Raw genomic sequence first — 27,823 nt, 5'->3', positions numbered from 1 at the left:
CGCGGCCATGATGCCATGATGCCAAGCTGAATGGTCTCTGCCTGGTGCTGGTTCCGAGCTCTGAGCCATTTTCAAACGGCCACCTTTCAGTGTCAGACCATCCGAACTATATAAAGGGCTCTTCTAACCCCGACCACGCGGTCTATCTCTTTCAGTTCTTGTTGCAGTGTTCGGTCTCCACACGTTGGACAATCGATTTTCCCCACTTTATCCACTCATGGCGCAGTACATCCCTCAGATCTCTGAAGAATCCCTTCGAGAGAAGGTGGTTCTCATTACCGGTATGTTACTTGCGTGAGGCATTTGCCATCGCGGGCTAACAGACTATATAGGAGGTGCCAACGGAATCGGCGCAAGTCTTGTACAGCATTGCCTGGAGAGCGGTGCCAATGTGTGCTTCGGTGATCTAGACAACATTGCTGGTGAAGGTTTGCTGCGAAAGTGCCAGCAAAGGTTCCAACCGGAGGAGACTGGCCAGCCTGCTCGGGCCATTTTCTTGACGACCGATGTGACCGACTATCAGTCGGTCCTCGCACTCTTCGACCTGGCATTCAACACCTACAAGCGCATCGACCACGTCGTCTCCGCCGCCGGCATCGTAGAGATCGGCAACTGGTTCGACTTCGGACTCACCCTGGAGAGCATTCGCGAGGTAAGCACTGAATCAAGAGATTTGCGCGCATCAACATATTAACCTCGTGAAGACGCCTACACACAAGGTACTGGATGTCAATCTACTCGGCTCCATGTACGTGTCGCGCATCGCCTCCGTGTATCTGCGCCACAATCGCGGCCCAAGGTCCGACCGTTCGATTCTCCTGTTCTCGTGCTCGGCCGGGTTCAAGGAGAGCCCATCCCTGTTTGTCTATCAGGCCTCGAAGCACGGCGTCATCGGCCTTATGCGTTCCCTGCGCAACTACATTTCCTCGCCCTACAAGCACGCCCTGCGCATCAATACCGTTTGTCCTTGGATGACGCAAACTGAAAGCATCAAAAATGTTGAACAGCACTGGAAGAATGCCTGTCTACCGGCCAACACCGTCCGTGAAGTTTCCACCGTGGCGGCCAGTATCCTGGCCGATAAGTCCCTGAACGGCACATCGATGTTTGTCGAGGGCGGCCGCGCGTGGGAAATCGAGGAGAATATCGACAAACTGGAATCTCAGTGGCTCGGCGAAGGACCTTCCAAAACCCTTGCGGCAGGACAAGAGTTACTCGGCGACGGTGCCATTTGGACCGCTCAGCCCCGAAAGAGGACCAGCATCTCGAACGGCATCCCGCCCGGAGTTCCCCTTGCTAAGATCAACGGGATTCACAACGATGCGGATCACGGTCTGACTAATGGTCACAGCAACGGGATTGCCAACGGGGTGCATTAGATTTACAGGAGTCTCGGACCAACTTATCTTGATACCCACGATAATGAATGCAATGCAATACGATACAAAGACCTTGCAGTAGATAAAACCACGATACATCCAACGGAATGGGAGACGTAGAGATTTCAAATATCTTGTAAGCTTTGTTCAAATGTTTTCGGCTTCGTGGACCTAATGATCAGTATTACCTTGATGGATGCAATCGGCTTTCCGAAGAAGTTCCACACGAGCTACGTGCACGGCCGCCCTTTCTCCTGCCTCTATTACTGGACCGTGACGCTCGATGCACATGAAGGGTTTATTTCCTGCAATGTTGCAAGCGGGCCGTGATATGAACAATTGAAAAAGTGGTATAGCCATGCATTGGAGATTGAAAATTCTATATAGTTTAATCTGAGTGGTGAGTAGCACGAAAATAATCTCAACTTCAGCAGATATTAAATTATGGACATTATCTATATGCGAACATTAAATAGCCCATACGGGCAGATATATAACATGAAAACAAACACCAGACATATGCATCGATGACTTCATCACAAGGTGATGAATCTCTATCTTGTTCCCTTCTCCCAAACGCCCGTCAATCCTGCTTCATTTAAAGGATTCACGAGTGTGCACGCGGTCGATATTGTAGGGGTTCGCCTCATAGGTCGGAACGCGTTGCAACTCCGCCGCATGGGTCGACGCGCGCGATAGCGATCGGTGAATCGACTGTACCTCGGATGTGCTCTGCTTTTGCATGGCGGCTTCATCGGGGCCTGTCATATCCTCCGAAAGCACGCGGGTTGCAGCTTGTTCACTCATAGTTGAGTCATCGGCTTCGCAATCCGCTGCAGGAGCACTGGCCCGCAGAAGACTTTGGACGAATGCCTCAGACTGCGCAGAGTACTTGCAGTGTTTCCGAATGGCAAGGCCCTTTTTGTAGAGTATGAATGGGAAAGGCACACAGGCCAACGCCAGAAAAGCCGGCACAGATGACGCCCAGTGGATCCCAAGGTTCTGGAACATGTAGGTGGTGAACAGAGGGAAAGCGAAACCGAACAAAGACCGGAGCAAAGAATTGGCAGCCAGCACAGATGCGGCAAAGATAGTATAGGCGTCAATTAAGTAGTTGAAGACGCTGAGGAAGACCAAGACCATTCCGAAACCGAAAGGCACACCTGCCGCGATACTGGCCATCCAGTGAATGGACGGGGAGTTGGTCCAGGCAAACCAGAAGAGCCCAATAGGCAGAGCGATCGAGGCCAGCATACACGGAGGGAGACGAGATTCCGGCGGCGAATAGCCTCCGTTCTTCGCTAGAAGCTTACCGTAACGAGTGTTCTCGGGAATAGAATAGGCGATTGCGCCCAGCATTCCCACCATAACACCGAGGAAGGCCAGGCCAGAAACACCTTGGTTCCAACCTCGGTGAATCTCGTAGACAATAGGGAATGCACCGAAGAGCATGTAGAGTGTTCCATAGATAATGGCGAGGTAGATAGAAAGCAGCAGCACGATGGGCTCGCAGAAGAGCAGGATAAAAGGCCGCGACATAGATGTCTTGAGGACCTCCTTCATGGCCGGTCGACCCTGATCAAGGTCCAGCTTGCTGATATACAACTTGCCGGTGAGTTTCGAAAGCGTGAGCGCACGCTGGCGAAGAAGAACCGGTGCATAAGTCTCCGGCTTGAATGCAGCGCCGATGAACCACATCACACCACAAAGAATGGTCAACAAGCCCATCACCCACTTCCATCCGGCCCCCATGCCCAAGAAGCCGCCCACGATAGGCCCAATGACCGGACCCAGGAAGGGAGCCAGAGCGAAGGCGGATAGAGCCAGACCTCTCTCACGAGCCGCAAACATATCGGCGATCACACCTCCGGAGTTGGTGAAGGGAGAGGAGCCAAAGGCGCCGGCCAAAAAACGGAAGATCAATAAGGACTGGATGTTTGTTGCGCCGGTTGTAGCGGCGCAGAAGATGGTCAGGCCACAGTAGGTTCCTATGAAGACAATCTGACGACCGAACATTTCACTCATCGGTGCCCAGAGCAAAGGACCCAAGGCAAAGCCCAGCACGTATAGTGAAACACCCAAAGTTGCAACTTCAGTGGTAACGAGGAATTGCTCTTCGATCTGCACAATACCACCTGTATAGGCCGAGGAAACCAGAGCGACCACCAGGGTCTCGAGGGCGGCCACCAAGGTGATAGACCATTTCATAAAAGTACTCAGCTCGAGAGGGTTCCGGAAATCCTTGGGCATCCACTGCACCACGTAAGGATCCTCCTCGGTGCCAGATCCCGCATAGTCATGATCTACCACTTCCTGCGTGACGACACCGGGCTCAGTGACTAATCGCCAGAAGGGAACAGTCCGTGGAAGGTTTGTCGGGGCCTTAGCCTCCACTGAAGGCGCCTCCGTCGACATTTGAGATCGTGGGTGAGCCAAGTTGCACTGGGGCGTATGGGCAGGTTGGCGTATGAGGGTATAAGCCCGTCTAGGTACTCGGGTACTTTGCGAGCGGGGCTAAGGTGATTACTAGGTAGCCGAGTTCGAGAAAGCGTTGACTCTGGTCTGAGCGAGACTGACTGCTTTTGTTTGCCTACGATTTCTCGCGATTACTCAACGGATTGCATTAGCCCCGGGGCATTACTGGTTCGGGGCAGTGATATTTTTCTGATGGTGGGTCGACGCGATGCACTCTGGGGCCAACTTGTTTGTTTTATGCTGAAATAACATTAATCTTCAGTGGATACAGCGTAAGACAGTGGAGTTCACTCGGAATGGCCGAGCGTAAAAATTTGCGATTGGTTTAACAGTACAGGAATTCGGCCCGATTATTGATCGGTGCCCTTTAAAGTGGGCTCGGCCACCGATAAGATCACCCGGAGAGACTCGTTATTGGCCTCGAGTGGCCCCATCGAGTCTTTAAAAGGGGCATTGCTCCGCCCAGCGCGAATTTGCCGAGGTTCAAAGCTCGTAGAGGGAAGTTTTGCTGTGTCTGGCCTGGATGCTAAAGTTACCAAGGTCTTTCGAGCCCACTTTCGCAATGAATCCGAAAGCAATGGATCCGAAAGCAATGGATTCCGTTCTCGGCAATTACGAAGCGAACTGGTCGGCAAATTTTACCGGCCCAAAAGGATGGGCATGTCAAGCTGTGCTGTATCGCGCATAAAAGCGTAGCAGTTGACGTGAACACTAAACAATATCCCGAGACAAATCACTCCACTATCGGGATTCCCCCACCCGGCTGAATCGATACCACCGAGCTTCGAGAACCTAGAGGTGGGTCTCATTATCCATAATTATGTACACTGACAGTTTATTTTTATTTTTTGAGGTCATTAACGCCTCGCGGCACTCTATTCGTAATGTGTCCGAGAGTGTGACTACCTGCATAATCTGCATAACTCCATCAGTGACACTCCCAAGGCTCCCTAATCTCAAGATTGCTTTTCGTTTTTCCACAGTAGGACATTCGTGACTGTGCATCAACATATGAAGATTTACCTGGAATATTTTCCTTCGTAAATTTGAAGAAGAATCGCCCGTAAGCTTGGTAATTAAGACCGTTTTCATCACCTTGGACGGAGCCTGGCCGATGATGCCGGCGCAGCCAGCCTTGGATATGTGTGCGCGCACGATATTGTTTCTCAACACCTTGAAGATATTTACCGTCAGTGCAGCTATCAAAGCGATTCGCTCGCCGTTATGCATGATGAACGCAGGATCACGAATTCAAGATGCTGCTAAGAACTGCGACTATAGGTTCTTCGGCGGCAAGAAACCAGTGTCCTTCAAAAGAAGGGTATGTTACTAAACAGGCAGCGAGGGAAGGAAGTTTTGCTGGTATTGCTTTGATATGCATGTATACGCACTCAGATAGGGCGGCAAGTACTATTGCCCACAAGGCTGTCATCAGCATATAGGCGTTCATTAAATAGACGTCTCTCTCTGTTGTATGGTAGCAAAAGCTCCTTGCCACTTTAGTCCCACTCGAAATTCCATCTTGCTAGGATGCTATAGGTCAACTTATTCCTCCCAGCGATTGCCGTAGCATCCAGCGAACACCCAATGAGCATCCAGCGAGCATCCAGCGAACACCCAGCGAACATCCGGCGGAGAGGCGACTTTCCAACGAACATTGATGGCCAACTTTGCGGGACAGCTTCGCTTGACAGATGCTATTTTCCGATTTCACGCTTCATCCAGTGACTGCCGATAACTCGTGTCCCAGCTCTGGTGAAGATGACTGCTCTATTCGGCGGCAGTCGCCACTTCTCATGTCCTATATGACAGTTGAGCAGCTTCAATCATAGCATCTAGGTAGGCCTGGCCGCGCTACCGAGCCAAGCTTCGAGCCGGCGCCGACAGCTTCGAGCGATTCAGGGTTGGACAATAGGTCACGCCAGCCTGCGTGCTAAGTCAACCCCATATAGGCGAATTATTTCGAACTTTCGTGGCCATGATCTTTTACCATCCTCTCCACGACCGCTCCGCATTTCGACACTGCACTGCGATAATTCACTCCCTCCTTTTACCCGCGATGCTTGAGCTTTTCTCCCGACCTCGGAGGCCCGTAAAAACTGCTCACTTCGAAACGACTTGACGGCACCGGGCTTTCTGTTTAATTGCTTTGTGGCATTTTGTCTCCGATTCGATCCTCTTCCCCCAGTCTTTTGATCTTCTTCTTGGTCAGCCTCATTCTCTCCCTCTTGGTTCACAGCATTTCGACTCTTTTGTGGCTGCTCATGGAGGATGCCACCGTGGACGCAATTCACCATGCCGAGTTGCCCTCGGCAAACTCCAGTCTGATCGAACAGCGGCCCCAGATTATCCCCAAGATTATCCACCAGACCTACAGGCATGAGGCTATTCCCGAGATCTGGGTTGAGGCCCAACAGAGCTGCATTGACCTACACCCGGACTACGAGTATATTGCACATCATTTGTGCAACAAGATGTAAACCGCCACTAAGAACTGTTCCAGCTGTTAGACCTCGTACGAACTTGGTCGTCGCGATGACTGAGCTGTGATTGTTCAGTTGTATCAAGACGGCATTGGACACGATCTCTGCATATTTAACAGCATTTAGTGTATATTAAACTCTGCATGCCTAGCACCTGAACATCTCCGTAGGCCGCACGGGTTTTGGATAGATGGTTCCAATTTTCTACATTTTACCATACAAATTGCTCATTTTCTGCGTACTTGGGGGGTGTATATTGAACATTACGAAAGGCCCTCTCCTGTGCTGCGACAAACAACCATCTTATAATGAATTATTCGTACAAAGTTACAGCACAATTAATATTTAATCATGAGAATCCACGCGTATTTTCGCTGGGAAGGAGTAGGTCATCAATATTCTGCCAATTCACAGCCCATTCCATCGGGTCCCATATTGAAAAGTCGAGGTTAAAATCCGACTCCACCTCTGCCGAAACTTCTGCTTCTCCGGATACTCCGCAATCGCGTTCTGTTCGCGCAGCTGAGTGCCGCTGATTGGCTTTGATAATTCCCCTGGCCGCAACATCGGCGACAAAGTTATTGGCCATAAATGATCCGGCTTTACCTGTAAACGGCATGTCTGTATCCCAGTCTTTATAATCAATCATGTGCTCAATGATTCTGCAGACTCGTACGCATTGAAACCGTCGGTCACTCCCCGTTTCAGACATGTCTTTCATGAGCGCAAAGGTCCGTCTGATGATATTCCTAATACCCGCTTCATCGATGAACTGACTAGGCGCCATTTCAAGGATGCGTAAAAGAAAGAATACCGCGTAGCTTGTAGAGCGGAAGATATGAAATATCCCTTTACTCAGTATATCGGGAAATGTAGTCACCACAATCAGGAGCTGTCTTGCCGTGACACTGCTTTGAGTGATGATTTCATTCACTGGACGAAGGCTTTCTGAGGGCTGATTCTTCCCCTGGTCGAGAACGTAAGAGTACAGGCTAAGCCGCGCGTCAAGGAATGACACCTCATCGGCGGGAGACCATTCGCTAGCATATCTATCTTGTATCATGCCAAGCTCAGTTTCAAACAACCGCACAAACGGAAGGGGATCCGCCGTGAGCCCGGTGGCCGAGGTCTCACATTCTCCTAGGGCAGCCGAAATCTTTGAGGTGACGAGAGCAATATGGAGTTGAATCCTCGTAGTCGCTGGTACCCCAGGCATCGGAACATTTAGGGCTTGAAGGACTGTGTGGTCGATCCTAACGGAGCTTGGTACCCCGAATCTTGCGGTGTGCCTGCAGAATTATCAGCAAATTTCTTAAACAGCTTAGGGGCACCCTACCATTGATCCACGATGAAACAAGACAGCCAGGTTGCTCGCCGAGTTTCCAAGGTTCCGACCTCCGATGACATTGCAGCAAACAAAGGGAATGGATATTGCGGACGGTGTAAACCAAGAGAGCGTGCCATAGAAATAGCGAGTGCGCAGTACATTGACAGCGGCTCCTTATTCATGCTTCCTTGGGGAGAAGACCAAACATATAGTAGAAGTAAAGCTTGGACAAGGTAGATGGACCGAGTGCCAAGGAGGATAATATCTGCTGTCAGTTGCCTTGAAAGGATCTGTAACCGAGTGTTGATAGCTGTATGCTTTTCTGAGTCTTTGCTTGCAATAGCCAATACGCCCCAGAACAACAAGGGTTCTTTCTCGTAGCTGTCGATTACGGTGACTGGGTCAAGCAAAAGCGGGAACTTCGGGTGTAGATGGAAATAGTATCTAATGGTCATAAGCAGGTAGAAAATGAAAAACCCATTGGTTTGCCGTACTCTTCTAGCATTTCCGCCACAACACTGGACGTGAGGTTGATGCCGGTAGCCTCATGGGTAAACAGAACAGATCTCTTCCTGCCGAGGCGCAATTCGGCAGTTACGCTTGCAACGGAAGACTCCGAGCCAGGTAAAGGAATATCCGGCCTTGGTGACGACTCTCTCGGTACAGAACCTGATAGCACGGAATGAGGCGTCGTGTATGCAGTGTCACCTTCACATCCCTGGCGGGTTTTCAGACTATATTCGATTAGAGGGAAGCATGGCATGAAAAGGGAATGCATTGGGTCGGCTTTACCTTCTCTTGAATGTTCTCTTGAACAAAGGGTCAACAGAGCATCGCTCGCCTGCTTTTTCGCAAGCCGAGCAAGGTGCAGGAGATTTTTGACTGGCATTACATTTCACCTGAAGACGGTCGTTAATCTCCAGATTGGCGGCGATGACTAACGATAAGAACTGAAGGGTCCCCTATTCTTACCTTCATCTGACGACATCGCACACAAGGCACACCAGCCCGGCGTGGCTTGATATGAGATCTCGAATTTGCATGCGAACGAGCCACTGTAGATTGAATGTTCTCCATTGCCTCCGGGAGTGTCTGTGCACTATGGTGCCCGTCTCTGCCAACAGATTTCGGATCGAAAGCGAGAAGGCAACACAAGATAGGAAAACGGGAGATTTAGCCGAGAACGTTAACTAACACTCACTAGTTTCCGGTATTGAAATGGTGCTGCCTATTTGAAAGGATGGTTGTTGTCATTTTGGCATTCTGCCTAAGATGACGGTATTTGAAGTTTAGCTTAGTAAGTTTTGGCCAAGGAGAGGGGCTTCCGCAAGGACCGAAGGAATGCAACTATACGGCGTGTTCATATCCATATCAGCAACTTTGCGAACATGAATAAACGAATTTGTTTACGTAAATAAAAGGACGGCGTAGACCATCTGGGTTGAATGCCACCGGGGGCCGTGTCGGGCAGCGGCCAAGCTGGTGGGGAAGCCAACAATTCTGTCTCGGTCAAACGCCGCAAAATGTTTACTGATCGGCTCCTCTTCAGACGCAAGACAGATATGAAGCGGACTGGATGTTGATGCCAATTTTCAACATGCTGGAGTTGATTATCTTCCTTGGCTCCATCGTGGTGGTCATCGCAGGAGCCATGTTATTTGACCAGCTGATCTGCGAGCCGCTTGCCAAGTCCACAAACTTGGGTTGATGTAGTGGCCCCCTTATCAGGGGCTCGCACAAGCGTAGATGAGCGCCTGGTCGCACGCCCGGGATGAACATTGCCTAGGTCCCAGTGGTACCCGTTAGGATCGGGAGTTGGAAGCCCGGCGCCATCATCTTCCTCCATTAGTCCTCCCACCATTCGGATTTCATCAGGGAATAGGAGAAAATCTACACCGGGTCATCATCAGTAATAGGAAGGGGATCATCGTCAGGATCCAGCCCGGCGCTTCCGATTGCAGTGGGAGGATAGAAGCCGCGATCTGTTCCTGCCTCTAGATGATGCCTGCGGGCGCTGAGATTCCCACCGTGCTCAAGGTGCGATGGCTATTGAACAGTGCCGAGTCTTGTTACGAGCCGCGCGGCCCCGGTTTCGTCTGCTGTAATGAGGAGTCGACCAGAGTGCCCTGGTCTACAGGGGAGCTGACAAGGACTACGTCAAAACGAGGAAATCAATCTATCAATAGATCTGGGGCTTGCATTTGAGCTGCTACAAGGGCTTACCATTGGCTGCGTTTTTTATGCCCCAAAAAATAGCAGTGGCTAAACTCGTTCAGCGGCCCATCTGATGTGTCCAGCGAGTTCAAGCCCGCAAGACATTGTCAACTTCAACGCTTGGTTGGGTTTCGGTGGCCCATCGTGGGTTAAACAGCCCTTCAATAGATTCGCCGCGGGTGTTTCAATCAAACCCTATTAAAATTACGAGGATGTGACCTGACTTTCCAGGACAAAGCTTCCGTTCAGCTGCGGCTGCTGCTCGCTCTTCACCGCCCACGCCTTGAGCACGATGTTCAGGATTACTAGGCACATAACGAAGGCCGTGAAGCCCATTGCAACCGTAAAGGTGAACATGGCGTCCAGTTTGTAAAATTCCATGGTCTCGATAACGTTGCGGGTCTGTCCGGTAACAACTGTTAGTCGAAACCATAATCGTGCCCCAAAACAACTTACACTCAGCATGAAGACGACCCCACCAGCGATGAGACAGAAGCCAGACACGATCTCTGTAGGAGGGCGAGAGGGGAGGTAAGAACTTGGCGGGCGCAAGAAAAGGAGGACATAAGTCATTCCACGAGCGAGCGCGAAGCCGACAAGCAAATTACCCCACTGCTTGTGCACCATGGTCGATGTCATGCTATCTTGGTGGTGCGATCCCATCATCGTGCCAAGAAGCAGGATGATCAGAGCCGGCATCGGGTTGAGGGGCACGCCCTGCGACCTGGGAGGCTGCCAGTTTTCGTCGCGAGAGTCATGGGAAGGGAAGCGAAAGAGAGTGCTATTGAGAGCGTCACGAATGCGCTGGGATTCGAGCAGCATGCCAACCAAACCACCACCAAAGAACATGACGGAAATAGAGACATGCTCCATATCAGCCGCAGACCATGCACCACCAGAATTTGACAGGTGCTCCAGGAAAACATTGGTGATACCATACAGCCAGATAACGAACGACTCCACAAACTCACCCGAAGGAACTGTGGCCTTCCAGCCGACGACTGACGCCGGGGGTTTCTTGTTCCAGGCCCAACCTAAGTCCGCCCAGGCTCCAATAAAGCGGCCGAGTGTGAGGATTCCATACCAGAAGAAGATTCCACCTTTGATGAAATGCGCCAGGCCGTTGAAGATGTCCTTGTCCCGGAAAATACCCCCGTAGGTGACCGCGCCGGTCAAAATGGCGACGCAGCCAAACGGCAGGATAATCCGGTCAATCACGTTGTATGCGCCATTGAAAATGCGCAGGACACGGTTTGAGGCCATTCCCGGCACGTGTTTCGAGAGAAAGCGATCGACAACGGAGCTATGGAACCAGCCGCGCAGGCCAGAAGGCATCGGGGACTCCTCTGGCATTTCGAAACACTCCAACTCATCTTGCGATATACAGGATGGTGATCCAAGGCTGTGGATAGATGAGCCAAGGTCGGTTCCCTGACCGCTGTCGCGAGACCAGCCGTACCCATGCATCGCGCCTGTCGGGCAAGCGCTCTCGTGCTCGTTTGTGGTGACAGGCAAGAACGCGGCGCGCTCAAATGAGGTCGACTGCGACTTTGGCATACCACGGCCGGCATACAGGAAGATCAAGGCCAGGATGACCTGAGTGCTGATGACCCATGTCGCGATCCAGCCAATCTTGTGGTGAGCATTGTTCTCGTACAGATCGGGTGTCTGGGTGTTATAGATGGCTCCGAGGACCAGACCGAAGGCATTCAAGACCAGGAACAGGAATTGTGACGGGAGCGCAAGTCGCGAGCGCACAATGCTGAGCATGACCGCTGTCGAGGGTTAATCACGATTCGAATACTTGACCGGAGAATCGCTTACCTGGAGGAAGAACTAAGCACCAGCTCAGGACCATGAGCGCAATGTGCGCCATGATGGTACTGGAGTGCTTGCCACAGGCAAAGTAGCCATCGCAGGGGATGTTCGGCGAGATGAGTGACGTTGAGGAGGATGCGTTGGGGGTTTCGTGCATGTCCATACTCATTCTTATGTCCATGCTTATCGATTCATCGTCACCGTGCGCGATCGCAAGCAACGCGAGGAAAATTGCCGCAAATGCAGCTCGAGTAGCTAACTGTCGCATGAGGCCCAGATGACAATGGCAAAGATCGCGTGAACTATTCTGTGAAGATCACGGTAATTCCGAGAGGACAAATGGAGGCAGAACTCAATCGGCACGAAAGGTCGAAGCTCTCTAGAATTGCGACGTAACGACGCTGTCAGGTCCCGGAAGTAGCAAGGTCTGGCTTTTCAGGATTCTTTTGCCTTTCTTGCTCCAGACCCGGATATTTGGATATGCTTCAACCAAGGTCGAGCTCATGCGACTACCCAGACTGGCGGTGTTGGTGGGAAGGTGGACTGGACTGGAATTGTATAGGTCTGAGAGGCAAGTCTTATACCGGAAGGCAGAGAGATGCTGAGGTATAAGAGGGTCGGGAGTCCAGCGGGGCGTAAGGAGCGAAGCACCGAATTAATGCAAGCTACTAGATCAAAAATACAATTAAACCCAAAAAAGAAAGATTTGCCGGAACCGATTTCTAATGATCCGCACAGGGAGGGATTAAGACAAGCGCCGTGCGTGGCAACACAATGGTCCAGAGCTCAGCTTGGTTATATGTGACGCTATAACTTCGCTCCAAGCAGCGAAATCTCGCCCAAACAGCGAATGCGGCACAGCCGGGTTACGGCAGTGAGCTGGTTGCTCGTGGGCATGACCAATGAGAAAGACCTCGTGGCAAAACGAATACTATATACGTTGTAGCCTGGCAAGGGCCTAATTACGTAGCACGTTTCTTCGAGATGACTTGGACCCTGATCGCCTCCTACGTCTAAGAGAAGGGGAAAGTATAAGAAGAAGAGATGGAAGACAAGAAACTAGAGAAATCACTCAAAAACAACAGGTAATTCACGACCAAGCCATCAGGCTTTCCTTACAGTCTACGGTTTTCTTTTCACTCATAACTCGCCATGAAACTACATTCCTCCGCCTATACCGGCCCACTTTTGGCCGCTCTGCTGTATTCCGGTGAAGCGTCTGCGGCGTACAGCACCGCTAACAGCTCCATACTGCTGTTAAGCAATGACTCAACAATGAACTTCGACTTGCTGACTCCTCTCGGCGAGTCCATCACCGCAGGAGGCGACGTCGGGCCTATTCTTGGTGCAGCCAAAGATATCAAAGCCGGAAACATGACGTCATTCAGCGAGGTCTTCTATAAGCTCGCCAACGACACCAAGGCTCAGGCTGAAGACCCAGAGAATGCCTACGACCCTCTTAATGTCAGGGACACGTGGTTCTCTGTGGCGTCGTATTTCCGCAAGGCTGACGGCTACCTCCACCGCAATTGGAGCAATCCGCTCATCAACAGCCTGTGGGCTGAGCAGACTGAGGCGTTCAACAAGGGGATAGCTGCTTTGCCTATTCCTGGCAAGCGCATCCGCATTCCAGCTACCAAGGGCAACTTCACTGTCGACGCCATCTGGTACTCTGCTTCCGAGAGCAAGCACGACAAGCTGCCGACGTTGATCATCGGGAACGGCTTCGACGCTGCGCAGGAGGACTCCTACCATAACTTCGTCGCGCCCGCCCTGGACCGAGGATGGAATTGTATCACCTACGAAGGCCCGGGCCAACCGACTGTGCGCCGTGACCAGAGCCTTGGTTTCATCCCCGACTGGGAGAAGGTCGCCATCCCCGTCGTGGATTACGTTCTCTCAGAGAAGAAGCACGTCGTCGACGAGAACCGTCTTGTCCTCGTCGGCAACTCATTCGGCGGCTACCTGGCTGCCCGTGCCGCAGCCTTCGAGCCCCGCCTGTCCGCAGCGGTCTTCATCGACGGCGTCTGGGACAACTACGTTGCATACAAAAGGGAGCTATCGTCTGAAATGCTCGAAATTTACGAGGCGGGCAACTACACGCAATTCGACGACATTGTCCTCTCAGCTCGGGAGGCCGGGAAACTCCCCACTGGCGCCGCCTGGGGCATCGACCAAGGGCTGTGGGCGTTCCACACGCACTCGCCCTCTGACTTCTTCACCCAGATCAAGCAGTACAACGTGAAGACTTTCATTGACAAGATCAAGATGCCTGTGTTTGTCGGTGATGCCGAGCTGGAGAGTAGCTATGTTGGACAGCCGAAGCAGGTGGCGGACGCGCTAGGCCACTGGGCTACTCTGCATACTTTCAAGGGGGTTGCTGGATTTCATTGCCAGACTGGTGCTGGGCAGGAGCTTTCGAGGACGATCCATGCGTGGTTGAACAAGACTTTGGGCAATGCGGGCTATGGCCACTGAGATTAGTGCTCAGTATGATGAAGATGCTATCTTACGACATCAATATCAGACACCTTACATAAAAGTGCATATTGATCATTGTCAGCATGTCCTTCAAAATTGTCAATTTCCATAGTTTTAGTTAGCGAGTTTGATATTACCATTCCGGTTCATTTTGGTTCCCATACAATAGTGGTCACTGATTTCTGTCTCCCCGGAGTTTTTGATAGCACCCAAATCCCATAGCGTATTGGACACTTTGCCGCGCGGTCTGACATATTTGGCCCAACAGCCGGGCGTATTCGCGCAGCCTCCCGGTTCCCGCCAACCTCCTATATCATCAATCATTTCCGAGCTCCATCTCTGCTTCATCCACTTCAATTTCGGAAATCTCGGCGCTGCTTCAGGCAATGTTCGGCTGGCTATCCAGTGCAAAGTGTGGATACGTGGGCAAGGCGGAATGAGAGGCAAATAGCAAGAAGCTCGTTTTCATCCTTTGCCCAGAGAGGCAGCGATATTTGGCTTCTATATGGTATTGCATGGCATGGGCGAGCCCCCCCCCCCCCCCCCCCCCCCCCAATCTTTACTCTTTTTGCGGTCTCCTACCGGATAATAGTATTTAGAAGACGTAGATGATTATAATCTAAAGTGTATTCAAAATTTTCTGTTTTGTTGTTCTTGCAGGAAAAAAGGTTCAGCGTCGTACTAATTACAGACTCTTCTCAATGCCTGCCACTTCAGCCATCACTTCTCGAACAGATCTTTTGACTGACTCGCCAACACCCTCATACGGATGACGAGGTAGCAACTTCTCCTCGGCTCCCTGGATCCCCGCCGATGGGGCCGAATAGCAGGCAACTGCATACTTGGTTGAAGCGATGCCGCTCTTGATGGGGCTCTCGGCTAGGGCTGCTTTCTGCTGGAGATGCAGTGCTTCTTCCAATTGACCCTTCTGATACAGCGCATAGATCCGTGATGCAGTCTTAGGGAACACGTTGGCAAAGGCTGCGATACATCCCACGCTACCAGCAGCTAAGCCACCGACGAGAAAATCAGATTGTCCGCCAAATGTCGCAAATTCTTGCGGGGTAAATGTTGCCCCCAGGCGTGTGATCTTGCCGACTGAGCCGCACGTCAGCTTCACGCCGACCACGTTTGACCGGCCATTGGGTTGAGAGGCGGCTGATTCCCGCACGATCGTAGCGATAGTCTCTGAGTCCATATCAACTCCATTACACACACCTGGGAAGTTATATACCACCACGGGCAGCGGAGCTTTAGCTGCAACCTCTGAGAAGAAGCGTTTCACCACGGCCATACTCGTGGCTTTGCCAAAGTATGCCGGAGGAAGGACGAGCAAATAGTTGGCACCGGCTGCAGCAGCATCCCGGGCGAACTCAAGGGTCTGTTTGGTTGAGTGTGCCCCGACACCCGCCATGAGGGGAAAGTTGGGGCCGACTGCGGCACGTGCGGTTGAGATGAGCTGAGAGCGCTCTTCGCGAGTCAGTAGGAATGCCTCAGAGTTGGTTCCCAGAATCACTAGACCGGCCAGTCCAGTCTGCGAGAGGTAGCGAAAATATTGCGACTGCGACTCGAGATCTAAGCTGTCCGTCTCATGATGAAAAAGAGTGACGGCAGGACACCACACTCCTGCCGGAGGAACATGTGGTTGAGCTGAGACTGTGTGAGATCCCATTGTAGAATTTCAAGATAGATAACGATTGTGAGAACACTGGAAAGTGATCGCTACCTCTTTAAATCCCCTCCATAGACCCCGCGGAACGGAGGGGGAGGGGTAGCTCGGTGACATCTTAGTGGTTTGACTATGGTTGCTATTATCTCGGGTCGGGCTCCCGATCATCCACGAGAGTGGAGCTACCACGACATTCGGTCAGACAACCCGATGGTTCTACATGCTTGATAAAGCTAGAAATGACCGACAACTTCGGAGAAGTCCCGATAATGCCAGTCTGATTCGTGACAATAGCACAGTCGACATACCGAATGTATACTTCGGCCTAGCTTCCGAGATTTCGGACTCTTCCTCCGATCTCCTCCAACCAAAGCGACCTTGAGGATTTGGTGTTAAACCCATCGATAAGAACGAAGATACAATAAACGATGCTGTACTATCGTCAGGTTTCGAGAATCACTCCCAATACTCGCAGAATGGCTGCTAGCACGATGCCGACGGCATCAAGCACAGAGTCCCGTTTTGATCAAGCACGCTTCATACCCGCGGATGCGATCTTTGCGCTGACAGCTCAGTATCAAGAGGATTTGTCTCCGCAAAAAGTGAACCTGGGACAAGGAACTTATCGCGACGCCGACGGACGACCGTGGGTTCTCCCCTCCGTCAAGAAAGCCCGCGAGAGTCTCTTCGAACAAGGGTTGAACCATGAATACCTTCCCATTGTGGGCCTTTTGAAGTTTCAGCAGGCGACAGCTAGGCTTGTCTTGGGTGCAGAGCTTTCAGCGGAACTCGGAAATAAGGTACTGAACAAAACTATCCTGATCCTAGAATTTGACACGCAGTCAAAATGTCAATGAACTAATCACTTCTGAAACACGTCCAGGTAGCAACATGTCAGAGCCTATCGGGCACTGGCGCATTACATCTTGCCGGTCTCTTATTGAGGGCTTGTCAGAAAAGCCCCCCGAAGGTGTACATACCGGAGCCTACGTGGTCCAACCATCATCAGGTGTTTGGCTCTCTAGGATTCCCCTGTGAAAGTTTCAAGTACTATGACCATGAAAGAAACGACATGGATATTGAATCATACTACTCCACACTAGAGCGGGCAGAGCCAAACTCCGTGGTCATTCTCCACGCCTGTGCCCACAATCCGACTGGCCTTGATCCGAGTGAAGAACATTGGCGCCAAATCGCGCATCTTATGAAGGCAAGAAATCTATTCCCGCTTTTCGATGCGGCGTATTTGGGATTCAACTCTGGAAATCTCGACGAGGATGCGTTTGCAATTCGTCTTTTCATCGGGGAAATGAACATGGAGGCCGGGATTTGTGTGTCCTTTGCAAAGAACATGGGACTCTACGGTGCGTTGCAGAGATTCTATGAGATATGCCCTTCATAATAGACGAAAGACTAAGCCCTGATAATAGGCGAGAGAGTCGGGTGCTTTCTTCTTGCCAATAAATCGAAGCAGATAGCCGTGAACACCCAGTCTATGCTTGAGATGCTGCAACGATCCGAAGTGTCGAACCCACCGGCTTTCGGAGCAAGGATTGCAAGCCAGATTCTAGGACGGGATGATTTGAAGAAGATGTGGTACGCTGACATGATCACTATGAGTGACCGAATCCGGTCGATGAGGAACGCTCTCTACGACCATTTAGTCTCTCTCGGTGAGTGTGACTGCCTCAAGAAATCGATATTTGCTTACACAATACAGGGGCCCCTGGTGCTTGGGAGCATTTGATTCGACAATCCGGGATGTTTGGATTCTTGGGCTTGTCCCTCGAGATTGTTCTGAGACTGAGAGGTCTGTCTTCAATTGTCCAAAAGCATTAGATTATACTGACATGGCGCGTGAAAGAAAAATATCATATTTATATGGCGGATAATTCTCGAATTTCGATCGCAGGCCTGAACGAGGGAAATGTGGAATATGTTGCTCGCTCGATTGCCCAGTGCCTGCAGGATGTAAAGAAGTGACGCCTTTTGAGGTCGACGGGCTCGATATGAGATTTTGCTCTCATAACCAATTCAACCAATAGAGCGAGGAACAAACATCATCCAATCATATGTAATCGATATGGTGTTGGCTGTGAGTCATCAGACTAGCTCCTCCGAGTCATGGAGGCTCGAATGCCTCAGTAAACCAACATCTTGCGTGATTGTATCACCCGAGCCGCACTCGTGTAGATCTATCTCTACGGCAAACACTTACCGGAGGCAGCGCGATCGCTATGACGCCTCCTAAAATAATGATTGAACCACACACAGCACATATGTGCGAATGTGCAGAGCTGCTTCACATGCGTCGCCAAGCGGAGGTCTGCAAAGAGCTCTATCCCGACCATGAGATTCTTATCCAGTCTGTGCCCAAGGGTGGAATCACCATACGAACGCTCCCAGCTTTTGGAGGCAAATTGAACCGAGTGGTTGGGTGCGGGGAGGAGGGTGCGTTAGCCGATGCTGACTTGAAAGAACTTGAGTCCGTCTTCGCAATAGTCGGACTCAAACCCGAGATCCATCTGAGTCCGTTTGCACAACCGTCCGTTTCCGAATTCCTAGTCTCTCGCGGATACGTTGAAACGGCCACACTGGTGACCCACTGGTGTGACTTGAAGCAAGCCATGTTTGCAGACATGGCACCCTGCTCTACCGGTCCTACCGTGTTGGTGCGACGGGCCACAGCCGACGAGGCAGGAAGGTTCATCGAAGCCTCCGCTGCGGGCTTTCAGACCAATGGCCGCACCCATGAGCTGCTCCGGGCGCTGGCATCGATCGCAACCCGGAGAAAGGACAGCACCCTGTACTTCGCGTTTGTGAATGATGAAATCGCAGGCACGGCTGCGATGGCGACGATGGCGACGGCAGAGGGGCAAGTGGCCCACCTGTATTTAGATAGCACTCTGATGGGACATCGGGGACAAGGAGTACAGCTGGCACTCATCCGGGCCCGTCTGCTCGACGCAGTGCGACATGGACTCGACGTGGCTAGCTCGATCACTCGGGTTGGACACGGCAGCGCCCGCAACGCGAGGAGGGCCGGGTTGAGGCTCGCATACACCACGCGGATTTTCAATCAACTGCGGGGATAAAGTTAGTTAGGTTGGGAAAGTCCCAAAGAGAGTTCCGGACCCTTCCGAGACGACGATCGATTGCATCGATGGCATCGATGTTTCATGCATCTTCGGGATTGAATGGGATAATCAGTGTTGTGACTGTGATGGGAAGGAAAGTCGTAACAATTGTACATTTAGACCTTGGTTTCTTGATCCGAGCAATTAAGGCACCGCGCAGTGAAGCCGAGGTCGTGCCTTGGAGACCGTGCCTGGGCAGCCACCTTGTCCTGCCTCGCGATTCCTCAATGCGAGTCCACTTTCGGTGATCTAGACGTTTGGATTTAGACTTCCATGCGTCCATAGCCCGACGCGGTACCCCAAAGCCACCAGCCACCAAGTCAAACCAGGCGAGCGACACGAGAATTCAAGGGGGAGCCGCCACAGCCGGTAAGACGAATCACACGCGGCAACCATGTCTGTACATCTTGGCGCGGCCCGTTCGACTACCGATGGCGCTGGTGGCGGTCTAGCAACCCCTGGAAACGAGCAGATTAACTTTTTCGAACTGGGCTGTTCGAGGCCCGTGGAGAACAAGTGAGATTGGAAGACGGGATGATGAGACAAAAGTCGTGGAGCCAAGAAGGGAGCCAAGAAGTCGTGTACGCAGATAGGGAGATAAGGATAGAGGGGCGATATGCGGTATGAGATAGGAGATCTCTCCCATTAGAGATGGGATGAGATAACAGTCATCTGTTTGCGGTGAGCACGTGACCAGGCCACCTCGCAAAGCCTCTCGGATCGCCCGGCGCAGGGTTTGGACTACGCTTGTGGCGTGATGCTTGTCTGTCTCTATCTACTCGTCATCCTGCATCTTCTATCCTACAGTCCATGCTCTATCTTCCATCCGATACATGTCTTTCCCCGTCCCCCTTTCCATCCATTTCCCCCGCAATCACCAGACGCGGGGGAAATGCTCCATAGCAATGCCGTAGACCCTCGAACGGACCAATGCGGCATTTCTTTTACCTAAGGACCCGAACCTTCTTATCGGGGCGCGGGTCAACTGGGTCAACCGGGCGTCGCAGGATGCACTCAGGACGCAGTCAGGGTGCACAGAGTGGGTGGCTCTGATGCATTCGGGCATCTCGTTGGGCGGTTCTCAAAGTGGAGCAGCGTCGTACTCCACGTGTTGGAGACGCCTCTTTAGTCAACGAATTACGAATTCACCCATTTGGCATCGATCTGCCCGGTTCGCCCTGTTGCCTCTGATAACGCCGGATCAAGAAGGTGTTCGCACTTTCCTTTATAGTTCAGATGATCCCATACTCTTCCTCCCCCTCCTCCTTCTCTGCCCTTCTCTAACCCCCATTCCCCTTCCACCCCCGTCTCATCATGGGCTACGAAGACCTCTCTCACAGCCCCGATGCCGAAAGCGGCAAGATCATCGAGGCGGATGGCGAGAAGGTGTACGCCGCACCTCCGGCGTTCGAAGGCGACATGCTGGGCGAGATGAGTGAGACCGAGCGCGCTGTGTACGATCACGGAATCAAGAGGTTTAGTCGTCTGGGATGGAAGCGACTCACCGTTGTGCTCATCGTGGAGGCCATCGCGCTGGGCAGTCTGTCCATTCCCTCCACCTTCGCCACTCTGGGCATGGTTGCCGGCGTCATTTGCAGCGTGGGGCTCGGTCTGATCGCCATCTATACAAGCTACATCGTCGGGCAGGTCAAGCTCGCCTTCCCGCAGGTTGCCAACTACGCCGATGCCGGTCGCCTGATGGGAGACCGCACTGCCGCCTTACTGATCCGCATAATCAAACCCATCTTCCCCCGAGTCGCCAACTTCGCTGAGCGGGGTCGCGTGATTGGAGGCCACTGTGGATATGAGCTGGTCAATTTGATGCTGGCCCTGCAACTGATCTTGTTAACCGGTTCTCATTGTCTGACGGGAACCATTGCCTTCATGAACATCACTGAGAGTAACGTCTGTTCCGTGGTCTTTGCCGTGGTATCCGCCATCATCTTATTACTCTTGGCCATTCCTCCCAGTTTCACCGAAGTCGCCATTCTGGGCTACGTCGACTTCGCATCCATCATCATCGCCATTGGTATCACCATCATTGGGACTGGTGTCTCCTCCACCAACGCACCCGGAGGACTCGCCGCCGTGCCGTGGTCCGCATGGCCCAAGGACAACCTGACCTTCACCGATGCCTTTATTGCCGTGTCCAACATTATTTTCGCCTACAGCTTTGCTATGTGCCAATTCTCCTTCATGGACGAAATGCACACCCCGAGAGACTTTGTCAAGTCGATCTGGGCCCTGGGCCTCACGGAAATCTTCGTGTACACTGTGACCGGTGCCCTGGTCTACGCCTTCGTGGGCCAGGATGTGTCGAGCCCGGCCTTGACATCGGCGGGTACCTTGTTGAGTCGGGTTGCGTACGGGGTGGCCCTCCCAGTCATCTTCATCAGTGGGTCGATCAACACGGTGGTGTTTGGTCGCCTGATTCACGGTCGCATCTTTGCCAACTCCCCGATCCGGTTTATCAACACTACAATGGGTTGGGTGACCTGGATTGCGGTTATTACGGGCGCCACGGTCATCGCCTTCGTGATCGCCGAAGTCATTCCTTTCTTCTCTGATTTGCTGTCGATTTCGTCGGCACTCTTTATCTCTGGCTTCACTTTCTACTTCCCCGCGGTGATGTGGTTTTTGTTGATCCGCAAAGGCAGCTGGCTCGAGCCCATGAACCTCCTGTTGACCGTGATCAACGCCTTCATCTTTATTATTGGCATGATCACTCTGGTCGGAGGAACCTATTCTAGTATTGATGACATTGTAAGACTTATCTTGGTGACGTGTGCAGAGACCGATTGCTAACCATGCCCTTTTTTTATAGATCAACAACTACAAGACTGGCTCCGTGCGCGGCGTCTTCACGTGTGCGGCGCCGGAGTAATCGCTCAACCCATCTGGGCGTGCGCCGGCGGTCCTAGAGAAATCGCAAGCTGACATGCGGCCGACCATAAACAGTGGATCCATCCATATGACGCAGGACGTGATATAGAGGCTGCATTGCATTGTCAACATAGATATACCCCACGCTGGCCATGGTCCTGCGGACTTTGTATATATAGCATTCTGTTTACTTATGTATACTTTTTTCAAGCAACTATGGTCTTTTTCTCAATGTAGATTTCCGCGATTTGCGCTTCCCGCAGCTTCACAAGCATCTTTCTCTGAGTGCCTAACAATCTTTTCACGGGGTTCGAAGTCGACGCAGCTCGCATGGCCTGATCATGTCTGGGGGCATTCTGTCCCCGTGGGTGTGAACGGCACCTAGACTATCTATGGCGACCCAGCCCATCACTTTGGAAGCATGAAACACCCCCGCCCACGTGGACGTGCGATCAGCGCTGGTCGGTGTCGCATAGAATCGTCCAGGATCACTCAGGATCGAGCACGCCCGAGGATGTAAGGGCTATTATTGGAGAAGTCACGCGCAGGGGTGATATCTGTCAGTTTCATTCGACAGAGCTATACAACCCGCACTAGGACCCGGACCGTTCCAATTTCATGATAAGCAGTGTTAGTGTCCCGATTACCGGCAACCCCGACCTCCGCGCCTCGTGCCTATCCCGCCCCTTTGCACAGTCACGAGAACAAAATCACGCCAAATCCACGGCCCGCGAGTATATGTGCACGCAGTCGGGCTGGAAGAAACGATACCTCTGCCCAGAGCATCTGTCACGTCATTGATTCAAACGTGAGTATGCACTAGAGAACGTTTCAGCTTCTGCCTTGACAGAGACTGGAACTTGGTAGATCGACCCTAACAAATCTATCAATGTAAGCCGAGCCCGAAACGATTTGTTCGATATGACTTGTTGCGACGGCATCAGAAACAGCATGAGCGGGGGATGTGGTTTCGAAAGTCTGGTGGCATCATATCTTCCCCAACAGACGAAACGCCGAATCACCGGTCCCCTGAGCATCAGGCTTCGGAGCTACCGTCAACAACTAATGCAAATACCAGTAATGTTCCGCATACCCCAGCTTCTCATCAAAGCTCCGATGAAGGTTGTGAGAGTCAAAATCACGGACAGATCGGATCTTCTGCCGACACCAACTACCCGGTGGATTCTTTGCGTAGCGCCGTTGACAGTGCACTGAAACAAAACGTGACATCTTTATTTTTAATTCCATCTTTTAGTGCCCCCAATCTATCACTGGACTTGAAATGGCCATTTGAAAACGTCCTATCTAGCTCCACTTTCAAGATCTACCGGAAGTCATATCACTAGTGAGAAGCTAGAGGCGAAGCGTACCCCCAATCACTGTCTGCTGTTTATTCAAGAGATCTTTTCACTGGCAAGCAATATCACGCATCGCAGGGTATTCTCTCCCTTCGACCTTGGTCTCTGTATCATGCCGCACTGATCCTGTGGGCTTACGGCTTTATGGCGAGTCGACGAGCATCGAATACGAGGATTTTCCCTTCATGTGCTGCAGAGGAATACTTCGTACGTGTTTTGATGATACTGCAAAATGACCAAGATAGAGCTCTGAATTGCTCAGAGCAGTTCAAGCGACTCTAGAGGGCTGCCGGTGGGAGCTATTACAAGAGGCATATGAGACACTTGGAAAGATAACTATGGCAAGCAGAATTATTGACAATAAGCTTTCTGTAGGACCTTCTGGTTAGCGAACCATTGAAGCCCCCTCGTGGCGGTTATACTTTGTACAGATGCACCCCCCATCGGTCATAAGACCAGCTGCCAAGCCATTCTCCATTGTTTCAATTTAACTCAAGCTTGTTGGGTATTTTTTTTTCTTTTGAAAATAAGATTTATGTTGAGTAAATCTGTCTATTTCATTCTATTATGTCCTTTGTCTCCGTCTCCTTTGACTGAGCGAGATCCAGGTCAATAAGCGAGTCTTGGACCCGTTTGTAGATCAAAACCAGCACAAGAACCATTGATCCAGCCAACAAACTCCAATAACTGCCAAACATCGCCCGATAGCTGGTCTTTTTCACATCCAGACTGAATACTATGGCGGCCCCCATAGCCCCAAAGACTTTATAAAATGCAGAATAGATGGACAGAACCAGTGGGTCGTTGGAGAGAGTTCCCATGATCCACCAGGCAAATGTTTGCCAGGCGCCATCCACTGCACCATAGAATGTATACAAGACAATGTACCCAGCAGCTTCGGAGTCGTTAACATCTATGAGGGGTGAAGGGGGCTCGCCACGCTGAGATCGACGCGCAGGAAACACGCCTCCAATGAAAACAGCGTTAATCAAAATGAACAAAAAGCCCCAGCCAATGAAGGCACGCCGACGTCGATTCCCAAGTGCCTTCAAGTCAAGCAAAGCCCCAACCACGACCGCCATGGAGAATTGTCCAAAGTCGAACCAAAGGCTACCGAAAGCCCGTGTTCGCAGGTCAAAGAAGTAAGCGTTGAAGTCGTTGCTTTGATATGGAATATACCACAGCCCAGCAAAGCTGTAAGGGAAGAATAACATGATCCAAGGTTCCTTTCTAACCACAAGAACAACGTTCTTGAGCTCCTGTATGAAGGTAGTCTGACGAGGGACCACAACTCTGCTACCGTCAGCGCGGATGACTTTGGATGGATTGGACACAAAACAGGCCAATACGCTGCCCATCAACATTAAAGCAAAGAGGGCGATGTAGGTGCTATCATTAACACTACCAGCTGTTGTGACCCCCCAGTTTTCCACGGTCGGAATGATGGCACCAATGACGGTGCCAAAGAACGAGATCCCGTAGAATATCCCCACATACCGACCCTTCTCATGTTCCATTGGCAAAGACATGATCATCGATCCTTCTGCAGTCCTATAAAACAGTTCGAAAGGATGAGAAACAAGATGGGCATTAAGCGTCACGCGATTGGAACGACACTACTTACCAAAGAAACGCGGCTGCCACTCCACACATTGCCCCTCCAAAGTACACAAACGCCTCGTTCTTGTTATTGTTGTAGCTCCAGTAGGAGGCAGATAAAAGCGAATATCCAATTCCACCCGTCGCAAGAGTCACCTTAGGGCCAAGATAGTTGCAGACTGAGCCCGAAAATAACGCGAAGGCACAAAATAAGCTATACAGGATGGTGTTGGCATTGTTACTCGTAGTAGGATCGACCTGACCACCACCTCCGAGGGCAGAGAGAACGTTGAACATTCCTACCACAAGAAGATGCACGAAAGAAATCATGATGCACTGCGTAATGGGGGCTCGATACGCCGGTAAAGTGAACAGCCCGGCTACTTTGTATCCTCGAGGAGGTGCATGATAGATCTCTATGTCGCCGACCGTACTCTTCGTTTTGTCATGAACTTCTTTGGCAGATTCTTCCATATCAGCTTGGTCCCCTGAGTCGTGCTTGTTGTGATGTTGTTAAGGGGAAGGGATGTGAAGAGCACATGGGCAGATGATGAAAACAGACAAGCGGAAAATCTTCCACTTTGACGATAGATACTATCAATTTCTCTTCCTCTACTCCCTTTCTATTCGCTAGACTTCCTATCATGCTAAGATTCCTCAGATAAGCGGGGAAGGCTCAGAGCGGAGCTTATCTTGCGAATCCGAGGTGCTACGTGGGATGACTTCTTAATCTTGCGTGGGATGCTCCCACTCAATTCCCTGCATTTCTCTTTATTTCCTACTCATTGTACTCTGGGTAAGGCATAAATGTCACAATTTCAGGTTTCACCCTGGAAATTCTCAATGTTTATCCGAACGATCCCCAGATGAACGACCTCACGTTGGAAACATCATAGATGTTCGGAAAATTTCCTTCGCATTCCAAGGCGACTACGACGAGTGCGCCCCGATCAAGACCACATTCGTTAAAATCCGATGCCCGCATGTTATGTAACGGTTCGCCATTCTTGACGAGATGACAGGTTCGAGTTTTGTGGGTTCTACGAAGAGGATACAGAAAGTCCCTCTGGCCTGGCTAAAAGACTCATGACTCACTCGCTTCATCACAAAGAATGCTCTACCGAGTGCTCTACTAAATACCAACTCCGGAGAAACCACCTTTTCTGTACTTGGCTGCTGTGATCTTCAAATTTCATCGAAGAATTTTGAAGTCACAGAGGCGTTCTACAAGTCTGCAAGCTCAAGGCGGTGGGTGGATGTGTAATTCAAAACAAACACATGCACACCCCGTAATTGTTATCTAAATTCAAGAGAAAAGGCTATCGAGATTTCATTTTGGTTAACATTTCAATTTTGACTCATCTGACTACAGCGTTGAGTAGGTGAGAGAGGGCCACACATCACGGAGAGAAGCCCCGATAGGGAAGTCTTCCAGTCATCTGGTGGATTTAACTAGAAGAGAGCATCGATTTTCCTGATTTATTGTTAAGATATAGACTTATTTACCCTGCAAACTCATGTTTTGGTTTGCCATGAGCATCAGTTGGTTTGTATCGAAACATATGGCCACCTTCATCTTGAGGGTCTGGGTTTGGGCGTCGATCCTTGCCACTAGCCATGTAAATGATATCGAAGTTCTTGCCACCCCAAGTAGTACAGGCCGGGTTCCTGGCAGAGAAAATAATATCCTTCAAATGGCGAGCTTCCGGGCTAAAAACCATTACCCGGTTGGAGTCAAACATGGCTATCCACAAATTCCCATTGGTACTGTATTCTTTAGCAAAAGTTTAACGTCATACGGTAGATGAAAGGCTACTTACTCGACAACCATCCCATCTGGTTCACCAAAAGAGGAACGACGATCAATGAGTAGCCGCTTGTTAGAGATGTCTCCAGACTCCAGATCAAAATCGTAAGCCCAAACGACCATAGCTACCGAATCATGGAAATACACTGTTAATGAATTGTCAGTTCGTTAGAGAAGTACTTGAAGATTCCTCAATGAGATAAAAATCTCCACTTACTTGTTTTGTTGTCCGGGCTCCAACCAAGTCCATTTCCACAAACAACACCTTTTTCGATCACTAGGTGCAGGCTACCGTCGGGGTCAAATCTCCAGAGACGGCCCCGTGGGGTTCCGTAGCTTTCTGGCAATTTATTGGGGCCAAATGCCATAGCCTTTTTGTCGATTTCTGCAAGCCAGAACCTTCCCTTAGCATCGATGCCACCATCGTTGAATCGCAACACGTCTCGTTGACTTGTTGGGATGATCTCCTTTACGATATCCATTTTCCCTGTCAGTTCATCGATGAAGCAGACCCCTTGGTAGTAAGCAGCGATGTATCCTGGTTTGCCCTTGCGAAAGAAGACCACCGTGACACTATCCTCTAGGTCCAACACCCGAGCCTCCCCAATCGCATCACCGGAGTCATCAATCTTGAGAATATACAGCCGCGATGGTTCAGAAAGGCAATCAACCCAGTGGAGAGTAGAATCATTCGCCCTGAAAATTGGAGCTTCACCAAGCACCATAGGTTGGGGACAAGAATACCATATCTTGCCCCCGTCAATCGAATCTAGTCCTGCCTCCATAATAGCCACGAGTCCTTTCCGAGGAACAGTATGTTTGCAACTGCACTTCAAAGCAGAGAAGCTCTGAATTTTTTTTATCGTTTATCATTTACATATTCTACCAATATTTATGGGGATCGGCAGTGGTATTCCGCGACGTTCTCCTACCCCCTCATTTGAACCCTCATCTTGCCGCGTGAAGCGGAGTCCCATCCCGCGCAAGACGTGGGTTAGGTCACATCATCGCAGTTTTCCTGAAAGGGGCAAAGGCAAGTACTTCGGTCTTCCAATTCCGAAATTACTGGCTGAACCCCCTAATTTGAAATAACCAATCAATTTCGGCACATGTTTCGTAGGTGTTTGCCGAACTTGCTCTGGTGAGGATGTGCATTAGTACTAGCTTTAAAAAGCCATATCACGGAATAAGCA

At 51.0% G+C, this 27,823-nt stretch overlaps 13 protein-coding genes across 13 annotated transcripts; 7 read left to right on the top strand and 6 right to left on the bottom strand.

Moving 5' to 3' along the window:
• Positions 1 to 217: 217 nt before the first annotated feature.
• Positions 218 to 1,379, top strand: N7443_008220 (uncharacterized protein; the record flags this gene model as incomplete). Its single annotated transcript, XM_056888276.1, has 3 exons — positions 218 to 281; positions 333 to 652; positions 705 to 1,379. 3 exons carry the CDS (start codon positions 218 to 220, stop codon positions 1,377 to 1,379), a joined length of 1,059 nt encoding a protein of 352 aa, XP_056737578.1.
• A 594-nt stretch (positions 1,380 to 1,973) lies between these two features.
• N7443_008219 (MFS transporter) lies at positions 1,974 to 3,794 on the bottom strand (the record flags this gene model as incomplete). The annotated part of the gene is made up of 1 exon (XM_056888275.1): positions 1,974 to 3,794. One exon carries the CDS (start codon positions 3,792 to 3,794, stop codon positions 1,974 to 1,976), a length of 1,821 nt encoding a protein of 606 aa, XP_056737577.1.
• Positions 3,795 to 5,085: 1,291 nt separating this feature from the next.
• N7443_008218 (uncharacterized protein) lies at positions 5,086 to 5,296 on the top strand (the record flags this gene model as incomplete). The annotated part of the gene is given in 2 exon segments (XM_056888274.1): positions 5,086 to 5,175; positions 5,192 to 5,296. 2 exon segments carry the CDS (start codon positions 5,086 to 5,088, stop codon positions 5,294 to 5,296), a joined length of 195 nt encoding a protein of 64 aa, XP_056737576.1.
• Positions 5,297 to 6,118: 822 nt separating this feature from the next.
• Positions 6,119 to 6,334, top strand: N7443_008217 (uncharacterized protein; the record flags this gene model as incomplete). The annotated part of the gene is made up of 1 exon (XM_056888273.1): positions 6,119 to 6,334. The coding sequence occupies one exon, from the start codon at positions 6,119 to 6,121 to the stop codon at positions 6,332 to 6,334; it is 216 nt and encodes a 71-aa protein (XP_056737575.1).
• Positions 6,335 to 6,686: 352 nt separating this feature from the next.
• Positions 6,687 to 8,442, bottom strand: N7443_008216 (fungal specific transcription factor domain-containing protein; the record flags this gene model as incomplete). Its single annotated transcript, XM_056888272.1, has 3 exons — positions 6,687 to 7,626; positions 7,674 to 8,108; positions 8,159 to 8,442. 3 exons carry the CDS (start codon positions 8,440 to 8,442, stop codon positions 6,687 to 6,689), a joined length of 1,659 nt encoding a protein of 552 aa, XP_056737574.1.
• Positions 8,443 to 10,082: 1,640 nt separating this feature from the next.
• On the bottom strand, positions 10,083 to 11,964 carry N7443_008215 (Ytp1 family protein; the record flags this gene model as incomplete). Its single annotated transcript, XM_056888271.1, has 3 exons — positions 10,083 to 10,280; positions 10,335 to 11,653; positions 11,703 to 11,964. 3 exons carry the CDS (start codon positions 11,962 to 11,964, stop codon positions 10,083 to 10,085), a joined length of 1,779 nt encoding a protein of 592 aa, XP_056737573.1.
• Positions 11,965 to 12,848: 884 nt separating this feature from the next.
• On the top strand, positions 12,849 to 14,174 carry N7443_008214 (alpha/beta hydrolase family protein; the record flags this gene model as incomplete). Its single annotated transcript, XM_056888270.1, has 1 exon — positions 12,849 to 14,174. One exon carries the CDS (start codon positions 12,849 to 12,851, stop codon positions 14,172 to 14,174), a length of 1,326 nt encoding a protein of 441 aa, XP_056737572.1.
• Positions 14,175 to 14,862: 688 nt separating this feature from the next.
• On the bottom strand, positions 14,863 to 15,849 carry N7443_008213 (dihydrodipicolinate synthase family protein; the record flags this gene model as incomplete). Its single annotated transcript, XM_056888269.1, has 1 exon — positions 14,863 to 15,849. The coding sequence occupies one exon, from the start codon at positions 15,847 to 15,849 to the stop codon at positions 14,863 to 14,865; it is 987 nt and encodes a 328-aa protein (XP_056737571.1).
• A 473-nt stretch (positions 15,850 to 16,322) lies between these two features.
• On the top strand, positions 16,323 to 17,829 carry N7443_008212 (uncharacterized protein; the record flags this gene model as incomplete). The annotated part of the gene is given in 5 exon segments (XM_056888268.1): positions 16,323 to 16,646; positions 16,730 to 17,210; positions 17,277 to 17,519; positions 17,567 to 17,670; positions 17,686 to 17,829. The coding sequence occupies 5 exon segments, from the start codon at positions 16,323 to 16,325 to the stop codon at positions 17,827 to 17,829; spliced, it is 1,296 nt and encodes a 431-aa protein (XP_056737570.1).
• Positions 17,830 to 18,125: 296 nt separating this feature from the next.
• N7443_008211 (uncharacterized protein) lies at positions 18,126 to 18,941 on the top strand (the record flags this gene model as incomplete). Its single annotated transcript, XM_056888267.1, has 1 exon — positions 18,126 to 18,941. One exon carries the CDS (start codon positions 18,126 to 18,128, stop codon positions 18,939 to 18,941), a length of 816 nt encoding a protein of 271 aa, XP_056737569.1.
• Positions 18,942 to 20,297: 1,356 nt separating this feature from the next.
• N7443_008210 (putative amino acid transporter) lies at positions 20,298 to 21,867 on the top strand (the record flags this gene model as incomplete). Its single annotated transcript, XM_056888266.1, has 2 exons — positions 20,298 to 21,746; positions 21,808 to 21,867. 2 exons carry the CDS (start codon positions 20,298 to 20,300, stop codon positions 21,865 to 21,867), a joined length of 1,509 nt encoding a protein of 502 aa, XP_056737568.1.
• Positions 21,868 to 23,781: 1,914 nt separating this feature from the next.
• Positions 23,782 to 25,153, bottom strand: N7443_008209 (uncharacterized protein; the record flags this gene model as incomplete). The annotated part of the gene is made up of 2 exons (XM_056888265.1): positions 23,782 to 24,775; positions 24,849 to 25,153. 2 exons carry the CDS (start codon positions 25,151 to 25,153, stop codon positions 23,782 to 23,784), a joined length of 1,299 nt encoding a protein of 432 aa, XP_056737567.1.
• A 1,172-nt stretch (positions 25,154 to 26,325) lies between these two features.
• Positions 26,326 to 27,355, bottom strand: N7443_008208 (SMP-30/gluconolactonase/LRE family protein; the record flags this gene model as incomplete). The annotated part of the gene is made up of 3 exons (XM_056888264.1): positions 26,326 to 26,590; positions 26,644 to 26,776; positions 26,848 to 27,355. 3 exons carry the CDS (start codon positions 27,353 to 27,355, stop codon positions 26,326 to 26,328), a joined length of 906 nt encoding a protein of 301 aa, XP_056737566.1.
• Between the last annotated feature and the right edge of the window lie 468 nt (positions 27,356 to 27,823).

This window comes from Penicillium atrosanguineum (genome assembly GCF_028827265.1).
Source record: "Penicillium atrosanguineum strain IBT 20685 chromosome Unknown utg000007l_segment0_segment0, whole genome shotgun sequence".
In the NCBI taxonomy this organism is placed as follows: Eukaryota; Fungi; Ascomycota; class Eurotiomycetes; order Eurotiales; family Aspergillaceae; genus Penicillium; species Penicillium atrosanguineum.
This window is presented reverse-complemented; position numbering and strand designations above follow the sequence as displayed.